This window comes from Hippopotamus amphibius, chromosome 3 (assembly GCF_030028045.1).
Source record: "Hippopotamus amphibius kiboko isolate mHipAmp2 chromosome 3, mHipAmp2.hap2, whole genome shotgun sequence".
NCBI lineage: Eukaryota > Metazoa > Chordata > Mammalia > Artiodactyla > Hippopotamidae > Hippopotamus > Hippopotamus amphibius.
Window position 1 is genome coordinate 114,699,917 of NC_080188.1, and position 13,791 is coordinate 114,713,707.

The following is a 13,791-nucleotide window of genomic DNA, read 5'->3' on the forward strand; positions in this document are numbered from 1 at the left end:
ATCACAGCGAGATCTTGTTTTTGATCCACCCCCTTGAGCAATGGAAATAAAAACAAAAATAAATAAGTGGGACCTAATGAAACTTCAAAGCTTCTGCACAGCAAAGGAAACTATAAACAAGACAAAAAGACAACCCTCAGAATGGGAGAAAATATTTGCAAACGAATCAACAGACAGAGGATTAATCTCCAAAATACATAAACAGTTCATGCAGCTCAATATCAAAACACCAAACAGCCCAGTCAAATAATGGGCAGAAGACCTAAATAGGCATTTCTCCAAAGAAGACATACGGATGGCCAAGAGGCACATGAAAAGCTGCTCAACATCACTCATTATTAGAGAAATCAAAATCAAAACTACAATGAGGTATCACCTCACACCGGTTAGAATGGGCATCATCAGAAAATCTACAAACAGTAAATGCTGGAGAGGGTGTGGAGAAAAGGGAACCCTCCTGCACTGTTGGTGGGAATGTAAATTGATACAGCCACTATGGAGATCAGTATGGAGGTTCCTTGCAAAATTAAAAATAGAGTTACCATATGACCCAGCAATCCCACTACTGGGCATATACCCAGAGAAAACTATAATTCAAAAAGACACATGCACTCCAATGTTCATTGTAGCACTATTTACAATAGCCAGGTCATGGAAGCAACCTAAACGTCCATCAACAGATGAATGGATAAAGATGTGGTACATATATACAATGGAATGTTACTCAGCTGTAAAAAGCAGTGAAATTGGGACATTTGTGGAGACATGGATGGACCTAGAGACTGTCATACAGAGTGAAGTGAGTCAGAAAGAGAAAAACAAATATCGTATATTAACATATATGCAGACTACAGAAAAATGGTACAAATCAAGCAGTTTGCAACACAACACAGATGTAGAGAACAAACATATGGACACCAAGTGGGGAAAGTGGGGAGGGTTGGCGGGGAATGAATCGGGATATTGGGATACCAAATTGTACACTCTAAATATATGCAGTTTATTGTCTGTTAACTGTTATTTCAATAAAAGTTCTTTAAAAAATTAAAAAAAAATAAAAAAACTACTTAAATAGATAAAAAAAAAACACAAAGGAGTTTTAAATGTGAAAAACGAAATCTCCCCTTGGTCATAGGAAAAGACCTTCGATCTCTAAGAGCCACATGAGCTAAATTAGTTCTAAGCAGATGCCTTATTATCACTCTTTTTTCTTTAAATATTTATTTGGTTGCACCAGGTCTTAGTTGTGGCTCGCCAGCCCCTTAGTTGCAGCATGTAAACCCTTAGTTGCAGCATGCATGAAGGATCTAGTTCCCTAACCATGGATTGAACTCGGGCCCCCTGCATTGGGATCGTGGAGTCTTAACCACTGCGCCACCAGGGAAGTGCCATCACTCCTTAAATAGGGAAAAATCTGGCCCTAGTGAAGTAAGTTCATCTCATTTAATCAGATAGGAAAACAAAAACAGAACAACCACCTCTATAAGCCCTGTCTCACAAAGCAGTCTTCTCATGTGCCTTGTAAACTATCCTCTCGTGTTCCTATGTGCAAGCTGATTAAAAGAACCTGCCAGGCGAGGATCAGTCAACAGCAGAGGAAAAACGGCACCGTTTAAACCTTGCACTCAAGCCATACCTATCACCCAGTATACAACACACATCACCAATGCCAGTGGCGTGGAGCCCTGCACCCACGCAGCCAAGGTATTCCCCCGACCAATGACAGCCACCCGAGCCAGGAGCTATATGGAGGCAGAAGCACGGGCCCCTTCTTTTGAAAAGAAAAGTGCCCAAGGTTGAGTATCTTGTCTTATCCCCCAGAATTACCCCTCAAATCAAAGACTAAAGATGGGACCAACCAGGATGACAAGGTTCTCGATCCAGCCCCTACATACCACACTGGCGGGCAGGGTGCATTAGCAAAGTAGGGGTCAGACACCAACGGAAATCTCAAAGAACGTGAAAGTGGAGAGGGCCCATGAAGACCTTTTAGTTCCAACAGATAGAGAAAAATAGATAGACAGACAGACAGAATCACAACCCAGAGAGGTGAAAGGACTCAACGAACATCACCATCAGATGCCCTGCTGGTGGCAGAAGCAGGGCTGGAACTCCAGACTCCTAACTAACTCGTGGGCCAGAACAGTGTCTTCTTGACCATCTGAGCAGAGCAGAAAAGTCATTCCATCTCTGCACCCTGTTCCCTTTCATGCAACAAAAAAATGTAATGCAAGTCCCTTGAACAATGAAACAGGACCTCATGTTCTACGCTTTACCAATCACGATTTTCCAGCATTTGGGGAGAATTACATTTCAAAGGGGAAAGAAGCAAAAAGCAAGGCAGACACGAGTGAGCTTACGTTGATCATGGCATTGGACGTTATCCTGAAGAGCGTGGCCCGCTCGTTGACCTGTTTGATCTTCTCATTGCTCTCGGCCGGCAGCCGCAGGGACTCCAGCTCGCTGAGCGAGCGCTGCAGCGCCGTGCCATGCTTGGCGATCAGGTCGTTGCACGTGCTCAGGTCCTCCACTTTGCTGGACAGGGTCCGCAGGGTGTTCTGCAGCTCGGTCTTGTCGGTTTGTGAGACAGACTCTTCATCTCCTGACTCATCTGGACGGGTGAAAAGGCGAGTGACAGGACTCTGGGCCCAGGGCTGAGAGTTGGAACCCTAGATGAACTGCCCACAAACACCTGGGGTACCACTAGTTTTTTTTTTTTTTTTCTGGGGCAGAGAACAATAAGCATTTTTTCTGCTCGTGCGTTTTTTTTTTCTTCTGGTTTTATTGAGATATAATTGACACATAGCACTGTTATAAGTTTAAGGTGTACAGTATATACACCTTACATATATTTTAAAATGATTAAAATAAGTTAACCTCTATCACCTCATATAGATACAAAACGAAGTTTTTTTCCTTGTGATGAGACTTTTAGGATCTATTCTCTTAGCAACTTACAAATACACCAAACTAGTCATCATGTTGTACATTACATCCTCACTACATATTTATCTTATAACCGGAGGCTTGTACCTTCTGCCCACCTCCATCCAATCCCTTCATGTCCCACCCCTGGGGTTCTTCTCAAAGGTGCAGAGTCTCTGGCCCCACCTCCAGGAAAACTTTGATATGGCTGGTGTGAGGCAAGGTCCAGGAATCTGTGTTTCGTATAAGCTGCCTTAGTAATTCTGATGCACACGGAGGTTTGCAAACCAGTGACCTAGAGGACAGGATGGAGAAGCTAAATGGCTCTTAGGGTTAGGAATGAATTATTGAGGCTTTAACCCTAGCTTGAGGGTCCCAGTCCAGTGACACTGATTATTAGTGCAAATCCACTATCACCTGTTGGGTGATCAGTGGGCCCTGTATGACATGGATTGAGAATTGCAACCTAGCTCTCTATAAACCACGTCCACATCATCAGAAGACTCATCAACTTATCTTTTCTAAGGGAGAACTCGGGAACTTCACGATGAGCTCATTTGACACTAAAGTCACCACTGCACTGAAAGCTGCGCAAGGTCTTCTTTTAAATGACTCTCAAGTAATACGTCAAGTAGAGAGCTGTGTTGTGCCTCTTGCTATCAGTTTTGTCCTTAACACTTTGTAACTGCAAAGTTCTTTTCCAGCAGTGTCACTTCCTTTGGGGGAGCTAAGATCAGCACTAAAATCAAAACAAAAGAAACAAGGAAAGACCTGCCCTATCTGCTAGATAGAGAGGCAGGGCCAGAGTCAAAATACAACCTGTTACCCAGAAATTTACAAGGCAGTAAACTTTCCTTTCACTGCTTAAGAGATTTTAAACACAGTATGGGAAAGAACAAGGGGTAAGAAAAACAAGAGATGAACAAAGTGAGCAGGTAAGCATCTTGGTCAGCTCTAAGTGAACAAGCTCAGTATGACTAAACTATCAACATCTGTGGGGAAATCCTACCATTTTCCTTTAAGAAAAATCAAAACATAATTAGATTTGTTTTTTCAGTGAGACTATGGTAGCAAAATAAAGATTTTCAAAGGAAATATCACATATAACTTTTTTTTTAATGTGCCTCTGGCATGAAACAGCTCTGGTCACCAACCCAGGCATCAAACTGGGATGGACAGTGGGCTCTAAACCTCCTCCGCCCCTGACTTACATAGGAGCAACACCACCCATCAGGTGTCTCTTTGCCCACTGCCAGGGAGTTGCACATATAATGTTTTTGGCAGTCTACGAAGATTGTTGGTTTCAATTCAACCAACAAATTAAGTAAGATGTCAGGAGAAAAGAAAAAAGGACAGATCCAAATTGTGAGTTGTAATAATCCTGACTGATCAATAAGGTAATTATTTCTCAAAATTTTAAGGTAGTCAGTTAGCATTAAAAGCCAAAAGGATAACTGTCATGCTTCGAAGACAGAGTTTCCCAGTCTCAACAATTCTGACATTTTGGGCCAGCTATCTCTCTGTTGTGGGGGGCTGTCCTGTGCACTGATAAGAGGAATCCCTGGCCTCTACTCCCTGGGTGCCAGTAGCACCACCACCCCTCAGCTGTAACAAAACATCTCCAGACACTGTCAAATGTCCCCTTCGGGGCAGAACTGCCCCCCACTGAAAACTAGCACTCCAGGAGAAATTCTGCCTGATGAGGAGAAGCCTGAGACATCAGGAGACAGCTGATAATTCGATGACAGGGAGGGGCAAAATAAGATGTGTGCATAAGAGGGGCCAACAGAATGTTCCCCAGACACAGTATTCTTCGCTCCCTACCTGATTCTGCCAGCATCTTCACGGCCTTGGCCTTGGCCAGTTCTAGGGCTGTGACCCAGCGCTGCCGCTCCACTTCCGAGCTCGCCTTCAGATGGTAGGTCTGAGCACCCCCATTGGAAATGATGAAGTTGCAGGAGTCCTCCACCGTGATGTTGGCTGTGGCGAGGTTGATGGTACCACGGCAGGTATGTCTCATTTCTGCCTTTGACCTGCAATAACGAGCCAAAGACAAGCTAAGTAGAAAGTTGATGTGTGGTTTACCCTTCATCATATTCCATTTCATAACTCTAAGCCTTTCGAAAATACAGTAGTCTTCGGAATTAGCAAGTTCTAATATTTCCCTCAAATGGCTCCCTGAAGTTCAAAAACAATCAGTAGGGATTTCCTTCCAGAGCCTATAAGGGTTGTTTCTGAGTCAGATTTTATTGCTCTGCTGTTCCTCTCACCCTTAGCTTAAAAAAAAAAAATAGGCTTCACTGAAGGATAACTGCACACAACATTAATCCAGCAATTTTAAGTATGCAATTTACTGAGTTTTGACAAATGTATACAATGTGCAACCACCTCCACAATCAAGATGTAGAACATTTCCATCACCCCCAAAAGTTCCCTCGTGCCCTTTTGCAGTCAGGAGTTACCTTTTATTTAGCAAGATATAAATATGAAATAGTGCTTTATAAACTCATGCAACAAAATTCTGTATAATAATCTTATTTTCTAAGAGAAAGAATAGCCCCATTTTACACATATTGAACCACCCACTGCCCCAACTATAATTCAGCCCAAATGAGAATTGTCACACTACTCTTACAACTATTTTGCAGAAGTGTAAGGCACACTTCGATGCTTGAAGTATTAAATACTGACCACAGCTCAAATGATATGAAACAGGAATAACTAGCTTTCAATGGAGGTAAAGAAAAAATAATCATTAAAGAATCACCAGGTAGTATAATCTTTCTGGAATATATTCTTTCCTAAGGTCCACTGACCTCTATTGGTGGGAACTCCTAAGCCATCCTATTAATAGCTAGGAAAGATTCAGCAAATCTGTTCTCAGAGGACTGGGTGTAAAAATTTTCCCCATCTCTACTGACTGACAGTTGTATTAATAGACTAACTTTTGAACTTTACAGCACTGCTTGGTGACAACAAGCTACAAGAGACTTGGCATAAAATATCAAGCTGCTAGCACAACTGAGTGTACAGAGCAAATTGTGCTAATTTCCCCACCACCCGCTGATTACGCCCAGGGACCTGCATGTTGAGACTGCAATTTTCCCTGACCAACTTGGAACATAAAGCGGTCAAAGTCCTTTGCCAACTGCCACAGTGCAAAGCAGAGCCGTGTCTCTTTCCCGAGTGCCAAGGGGCCAAACATACCTGGCACATCCAGAATTCCTGCATGCCAGAAATGACACACTCGCCATCTCTAGAAACTAAGATTTGGTAGATTTGAGAAAGTCTGTTTACTGTGCTTAGGAAGACAGATTTGCTATTGTTCAGTTTGTCACATGAAACTGGTTTTTCTTCCTCAGATGCACAAATGAGCAGTATGGGATTGGGGGGGGTCTCAATAAACCAGGCCATTTTCCATCCCCCACACCTGCCACACTGTAATGTGAGTCTGTTTTATCTATTCTTACCTCCCCTCCCCTGCCCCCAGCTTCAGTTACATCGTGAATAATGCAGGCTGAATTAGAGACCCACAGCTGAGAGGCCAGCTCACCCTTGCTTCCTACTCCAAAGGTGCTACTTGGACCTTCTACCACATTCCTCACGTGCTGGTATTTTCCACAAGCCACTTCCTAGGAATTTCTTCTGCTTTGGTCATCTTCATGAACTAAAGAAGTTTCTCAAATCACTTAAAGCCTGTAGCAGTTTTTAAAATACCAAAGAACTCTGGAAGTAGGGCAGGCTTGACTTCGGAGCTCTTGGGTTTAAGCAGATACACCTATGCTTACAAATGATTAGTGCAGAAGCTAGAAAGACATGCTTTTCAGGGTGCGAGGTAAGTTCTTAAGGCACTTCAGTATTAGGTGGTATTTTCTGGTTTATAAGTTCTTCCCTAAAAAGGCCAGCCAAAATAGTAACTCACTCTCTAGAAGCTAGCCAGGAAAACTAATACTATGGGCTTGTCACGATGTGTCTGGGAGAGCTGGGATTCTACATACGGTTTTAAGTAACAGGACATCTGTGTAACTTTTTATGTGAGGAAGAACAAGATAGGTAAAAAGAAGGCTTGCCAAAGTCTATGAGGACAGTTCATCAGAGGATTGGTCTAGGAATTAGAAAGAAAACAGTATTTTGTAAAAGGCATATACAAGAGATGACTGGTTTTGGAGGCATGAAAAGCAGGAGGAAAGACAACTTGGCTAAATAACTCTAAGGAGATGGGGAGCCAAAGAACCTGTTCAGAAGAATAAACTACCAGTTTGTTCACAGGAAGTACTTCAATGTGATTTTGAGGGTAGTGTGTAGATTTGATAACTTTGGATCCTGTTGCATGGTTGTTTTGTGGGTGTAACCATCTTAGCTGGCAAGGACAGCCCATGGCATATTTCCCAATATATGGCTTGGTAGGAAGGAGTTGGAAGGATTTTCAGCTGCAGTCAGACAGGTACCACTAGCTCTTATAAAAGAGAAGTTCAAAGTGGTTACAAGGACTTAAGAGATAACAACATATAAGTTATTACTGTCCAACCAAGATCAATACTGATCAAGGCTGGTACTGATCAAAGACTCGACTGGGCTGGAACGTGGATCTGATTAAGAACTTGGAGGAGGAAAAATAAGCACACATGAAAGTCCTCAGCTGATACACAACTTCTGAAAATGGGGAATCAGTGCTAATAGTGACTTACAAGCCAAGTTAAGATATGAATCAACTGAACATCAGAATGATGGTCAGTGTAATAGGAAAACACCAAGTTGAGTAGGGGAAAAACTCTGGCACAAACTAAAATGGTTTAACCTTAAACCGACAGTCCTGGATAAGTGATCAGAAAGGGTTAAAATGAAAATCGATTCTGAATATAATAATGCAAATGATACACACAAATGTCTTAATGTCGCTTAAGCAGTGAGGATATGTTAAGGTGTTTTCCACTGTGTTATCTTAACACAGATAAGAATGTATTCCTACTTCGACAACCTCCAACTCCCATCTTCAGTTTCCTCTCAAAATTCTTTAAGAGCCAAATTCTTTAAGAGTTGATGGAAAAGAGATTCGTTCACTCAGGAGGTGGCAAAGTGACAATGGGCAGAGGAAAAGAAAGAGAGTGAGCCATTCTTAACAACACTGTTTTGGGTCCCAAATATTGGATTGGCCAAAAAGTTCATTCAGGTTTAACGAACTTTTTGGCCATCCCAACAGAATGATCTTTATAAAAGATTTCACTTAGAGAAATGCCATTATATTAAGCAAAATCTCCCTTAAAGGAGACTTCTATACATTTTGCATAAAATACATGTAGACTCACGATCTATAAACTTACTTGCTATGGATAAGCAGTTACCTCTGTATCTCACTGATTCATGTAACACTAACCTGGGTTTTACAGGTGTGAAAAGAATTTCAAATCCTGATTCAAGACCTTAGGAAAGTTGCCCAAGCTAAGTCTCAGTTTCCTCATTGGTAAGATGGGAATATCTCCTAAATTCCAGATTGTTGTTGGGAGTCAAGGAATACTGGATGGAAAACACCTATCCAAACTGCCCAGCTCTCAGGAAGTGTTTATATCCTATCCCTAAAGCCGGTATCTTAACCTCTCTATAGTAACATGAGTAGCCCAAAACATGTTATGTTATGTTATGGAAAGACTGTGAGTCACCACAAACATATATTAAACATTCCAAAACAAGCACTGTTGAACGGAAGTAGTCATTTAAAACACATGGATTCTTCTTTTAATGACGCTTAAACCTAACTAACCAGACAGACCCCAAACATACTGGATGGAACACTTAATGATTCCCATGGGAGGAGGTGGGGCAGGCAAAAATAAAAGAAACACTGGAGGGCACTTCTCCATTCTGGGCTGTCCATAAGGTGAAAGCCTAGGCAAATCCTGGAGAGCGAAAGACAGGGGACAGATACCGAGGCCACCCTGTGCGTGGTGTCCTTGTGCCTGAATGTGGAGAGAGCAAAGGCGGGTACATCAAGGGCTGCTAATAACCTTGAATTCTAGAGACTAGGCACAGAGAGCTAAGCCTTGGGACTTTCACAATAAGTTCCTGGGGAGCGGTGGCTGGGCTTTGCCCTCTGCTACGTGTCCCATAACCACCTGCAACAGCACCTTCCTTGTAGAATTAATTATTGCACCAATGCGCTGTTGGACACACAATGGAAGAGTAGATGCTCTCCGAACACCTGGAAGGGCCAGGGACCGAGGGGAAGGTATGGCACCAAAGGTGGGTCACCCAGGTGGAGGGGGTTAAGTCCCGGGGCGGTCACTTTCGTGATGGTGGGCTCGTGTCTCGGCTGTCAACGCGCGCAGGTGACGAAAAGGGGCCTGGGGCGACCTTGGCTGCGGCGCGGGCTGGAGAGGGTGAGGGCGCGGGGACTGTGCGCTGCGGTGGGGGACGGCGCCCCGGAAGCAGTTACCTGTAGTAGCTCAGGAGCCCGTTGCTCAGCACGAACCACCGCCGCTGGTAGCCTTTGATATAATTGGTCCATTTGAAGAGCCAGCCCTCGCGAGCCGAGCCCGAACCCCCAGCGCCCGAGCCGCCCGAGCCCCCCGTAGGCGGCGCAGGAGCCGGGCCCGCCGCTGCCACTCCCCCGGCCCCGGGGCCAGGGCCGCCCGCCGCCACCGCAGCCACCGAGCCCGGCGCGATCCCGGAGCCCGGCCCCGCGTCTCCGCGGCCGCCGGCGGCGCCGCCTCCTCCCACCATGGGGGGCCCGGCTCCGCCACCGCCGCCCGGGGCCGCCATGGCTGCCGGGCCCGGGCCCACCACTCCTCTCAGCTCCGTCGCCGCCATAAGCCGCCGCCGCCCGGAGATACAGGACCGGAACCGCCTACGAGAGCCGCCGTCGCCGCCCGGAGGGCCCCACACGGCTAGCGCATCAGCCGCCGCCGCACAACGTCCCCGCCCCGCCAGGCCGGCCGCGAGGAGGAGGGCTCGGCCGCTGGGAAGGAGGAAGTCTATTGGTGCCACTGAGTGTCACTTGCGGAAGACCCTTAGGACATTGGCATTTCTCTCGGGCCTGTCATTCCTCAGTGCCCAGTGAGAGCCCGGGGTGGGGCGCTTCCGCCAGGCACGCTATTGATTGGTGCCCGTGAAGGCCAATCAGACTCATAGGAAGCTCATTGGTGGTTTCCCGAAGTCTCCGGCCCTCGGAGAGGGCTAGAGAATGCAGACTGCTCTGCCAGTGTGATTATCTATTGGCTAGTATTTCTGCCACTCATTTTACTTTACGCCTCCACCGCCACGTCTCCTCCTCCCATCACTCGTCTCCTCGACCCTCTTCCGCCCTTACGGATTGGTGGTTGGGATCAGCTGCTCAACCTTTTCTACCATTTACTGAAAGCGTTGAGGAGAGAGGGGAGGGGTCTAGCCTGCGCATCCTCACTTTCATTTTTTATTGGTTGGAATGGATGCCACTCACAAGTCGGCGGAGGGACGGGGCGATAGTTGGAGATGATTGGTTCCTGGAATTGTCTGTGAAAGCAGGAGCTTGGCAATGCTGACCAATGAAATAAATCGATTGAGAGAGGGGCAGGCCAGGTCAGCCAATAAAATCTGGGAAGAGCGCTTAGGGGGCGTGCCCGCCTGCGTCTCTCTTTTGGGGAAGTTTGCCAAAGGCAGAAGCGAGTCAGCTTCTCAAACACTTTAATTTTATCTTTTTGATGAATGCGCAGTTTTCGAGTCCCCCTTTCAGAATTAATATCGCCATGGTTTCTTGTTAGGAAGAGTGATTCTCGGTAGTCAGCCTCTGCCTGAGTCTCTCTCTCTCCTTAGGGCCCCCTTCTAGCAGCTGGCTCCGAGTTGGAGGCCTGAGTTCCTGGGGAACCCAGAAATAGCTTCCCCAGTTTCCTCCTGAATCCACCATCCTAATTCTGTTCCCTGGTTTGCTCATTGCACCACACCCCCTATCTCTTGATTCTAGACTGTCCTATGTTTCTAATTCTGTTCCAGGAGTTGCTTACCCAGCCATGAGGAGAAAATAGACTCGCGAGGACCTGACTTTAGGTGTACTTCCCACTAGCTTCTCTAACAGTCCTAAAGGCCCTTGTTGGTTTTAGCATGATAAGCGCACATTTGTATGCTTAACTTTGCATAGATAAGAGTTATTTTAGATAAATTGACATTGTTCACACATTTGTGAAAGTCACAACTTCAGTTAACTCATTTAACATTTAGATGTTGTGAACTATTATTGTTACAAATGGAGCTTTGAGGAACCCAGCACCTGTTAATTTTGGTAGTTTTGCTAGACAATAGAAATAGCTATTAGACTATTACAATAGCCAAGACATGGAAGCAACCTAAGTGACCATCAACAGATGGATGGATAAAGAAGATGTGGCACATATATACAATGGAATATTACTTAGCCATAAAAAGGAATGAAATTGAGTTGTTTGTAGTGAGGTGGATAGACCTAGAGTCTGTCATACAGAGTGAAGTAAGTCAGAAAGAGAAAAACAAGTACCATATGCTAATACATATATATGGAATCTAGAAAAATGGTACTGATGAACCCAGTGGCAGGGAAAGATTAAAGACACAGATATAGAGAATGGACTTGGGGGTGGGGGGGAAGCTGGGACAAACAGAGTAGCATTGACATATATACACTGCCAGATGTAAAATAGATGGCTAGTGGGAAGCTGCTGCATAGCACAGGGAGATCAATTCAATGATTGGTAATGACCTAGAGGGGTGGGATAGGGAGGGTGGGAGGCAGGCTCAAGAGGGAGGGGATATGGGGGTATATGTATAAATACAGCTGATTCACTTTGTTGTACAGAGGAAACTGGCACAACAGTGTAAAACAATTAATTATACTCCAATAAAGAGCTGAAAAAAATTGCTTTTTCTTGGCAATGTGCTTCACGGTGTCAGGAAAATAAAATATTTCTACAAATATCCTTTTCTTAGAAAATATTTCTAAAACTATGCTTTTTTAGAAAACATTTTTAAAAGAAGAGAAATATCTTTTTTATCAATTTATTTATATTTATTTTTGGCTGTGATGGGTCTTCGTTGCTGTGAGTGGGCTTTCTCTAGTTGCAGCAAGCGGGGGCTACTCTTCATTGCACGGTGCAGGCTTCTCATTGTGGTGGTTTCTTTTGTTGCGGAGCACGGGCTCTAGGTGCTTGGGCTTCAGTAGTTGTAGTACATGGGCTCAGTTGTTGTGGCGCATGGGCTTAGTTGCTCCGCTTGAACCCATGTCCCCTGCATTGGCAGGCGGGTTCTTAACCGCTGTGCCATCAAGGAAGTCCCGAGAAATATCTATTGAATTCTGGAGAGAGAATGCACTTTGAAAATCTGCAGTTAGATGTAGGCTAATTGGGATTAACTGTTGTTTTAACTCAACTAAAAAGAGAACCCCTTTATGCTTGAGTCCTGCCAAGGCTACTTACTGGCGCTCTGGCTTTGGAAAAGTCATTTACGCACTCCAAGCCTCAGTTTTCATTTCTGCTAAATAGGAATAAAACCTTACAAGGAGGGTCTTCCCTGGTGGCACAGTGGGTAAAACTCCATGCTCCCAATGCAGGGGACCCGGGTTCAGTCCCTGGGCAGGGAACTAGATCTCACATGCATGCCACAACTAAGATTTCACATGCCACAACTAAGGAGCCCACGCGCTGCAACTAAGACCTGGTGCAACCAAAAAAAAAAATTGCAGGGATACTATTGTGATTAAATGCACATGAATGTGTTTGATAAACTAAACAGCTACAAAAACTTAAGTCGTATTCCCAAACACATCCCTTGGTTTATTTCCAACCACAAAGCAGAAACACATACTTTACAATGGGGACAATCTGGTGGTCCCCACCTCAACCCAGTTATCCAATTTAGCATCGTTAATCCTGGGAGAATCAACATTTTTATGAGGTCCCTTGAGTGCTGCAACATGAAGTATACAGCTTCGCTTAATGAAGTTTTCTTGCCAAAAATGTTGGACTTGAATCCAATCAAGCCTTAAGATCTAACCTGCAGTTTACAGGAGCTGGAGGAACCAGTTAAACAACACCCCCAAGGAGACAATCAAATAAAAAATGTGAGCCATTCTATAAGACAACTGGTTTTACAGAAGATAAGATATAAAGATTAAGGAAAAGTGATGTCATAACAGAGTCACGTGGTGATTGTTGTAACTTTAAAAAAAAAAAAGTTAAAAAAGAAACCCACACAACAAAATGGTTGGCTGGATTCTGGTTCTGAAAAAAAAACAAAAACAAAAACCTGCCTTTTGCTTTTTAGAAATTCGGGGGATAAGTGGGGAAATTTGAAAATGGAATGGTATTAGATAATGTTAAGCAGTTTTTACATTTGTTCAATGTAATATTGGTATGATGGATATGAATGAAAACTTTTTTTAGAACTTTTATTGAGATATAATTGACATACAATACACTACATATATTTAAAGTGTACAATTTGATTCTTTTTTTTATTAGTAATGTATATATGGCAATCCCAATCTCCCAATTCATCTTACCCCACCCCCCCCCCCCCCCCCCGCCCCGCTTTCCCCTCTTGGTGTCCATATGTTTGTTCTCTACATCTGTGTCTCTATTTCTGCCTTGCAAACCGGTTGATTTGTACCATTTTTCTGTATTTCGCATATATGTGTTAATATACAATATTTGTTTTTCTCTTTCTGACTCACTTCACTTTGTATGACAGTCTCTAGGTCCATCCATGTCTCCACAAATGTCCCAATTTCACTGCTTTTTACATCTGAGTAACATTCCATTGTATATATGTACCACATCTTCTTTATCCATTCATCTGTTGATGGACGTTTAGGTTGCTTCCATAACCTGGCTATTGTAAATAATGTTGCAATGAACATCTGGGTGCATA

At 44.2% G+C, this 13,791-nt stretch overlaps 1 protein-coding gene and 1 non-coding gene across 5 annotated transcripts in view; both read right to left on the minus strand.

Moving 5' to 3' along the window:
• OSBP (oxysterol binding protein) overlaps positions 1-9,900 on the minus strand; it is a 33,457-nt gene extending 23,557 nt beyond the window's left edge. For 2 of the 4 annotated variants that reach the window (XR_009052690.1, XM_057727778.1), the window contains exons 1-3: positions 9,356-9,900; positions 4,750-4,958; positions 2,361-2,611 (exon numbers count right to left, since the gene is read on the minus strand). Coding sequence is in view for 3 of the 4 variants with exons in the window: in XM_057727778.1 (XP_057583761.1) it covers positions 2,361-2,611; positions 4,750-4,958; positions 9,356-9,729 (834 nt within the window). In the remaining variant the exon portion in view is untranslated. The remainder of the gene's footprint in view (positions 1-2,360; positions 2,612-4,749; positions 4,959-9,355) is intronic. The other 2 variants (XM_057727775.1, XM_057727774.1) reach the window with 2 other exon arrangements.
• Positions 4,042-4,185, minus strand: LOC130850628 (small nucleolar RNA SNORA48). Its single transcript, XR_009052988.1, has one exon. It is a non-coding gene; the product is annotated as a small nucleolar RNA SNORA48 (small nucleolar RNA).
• Positions 9,901-13,791: the final 3,891 nt, after the last annotated feature.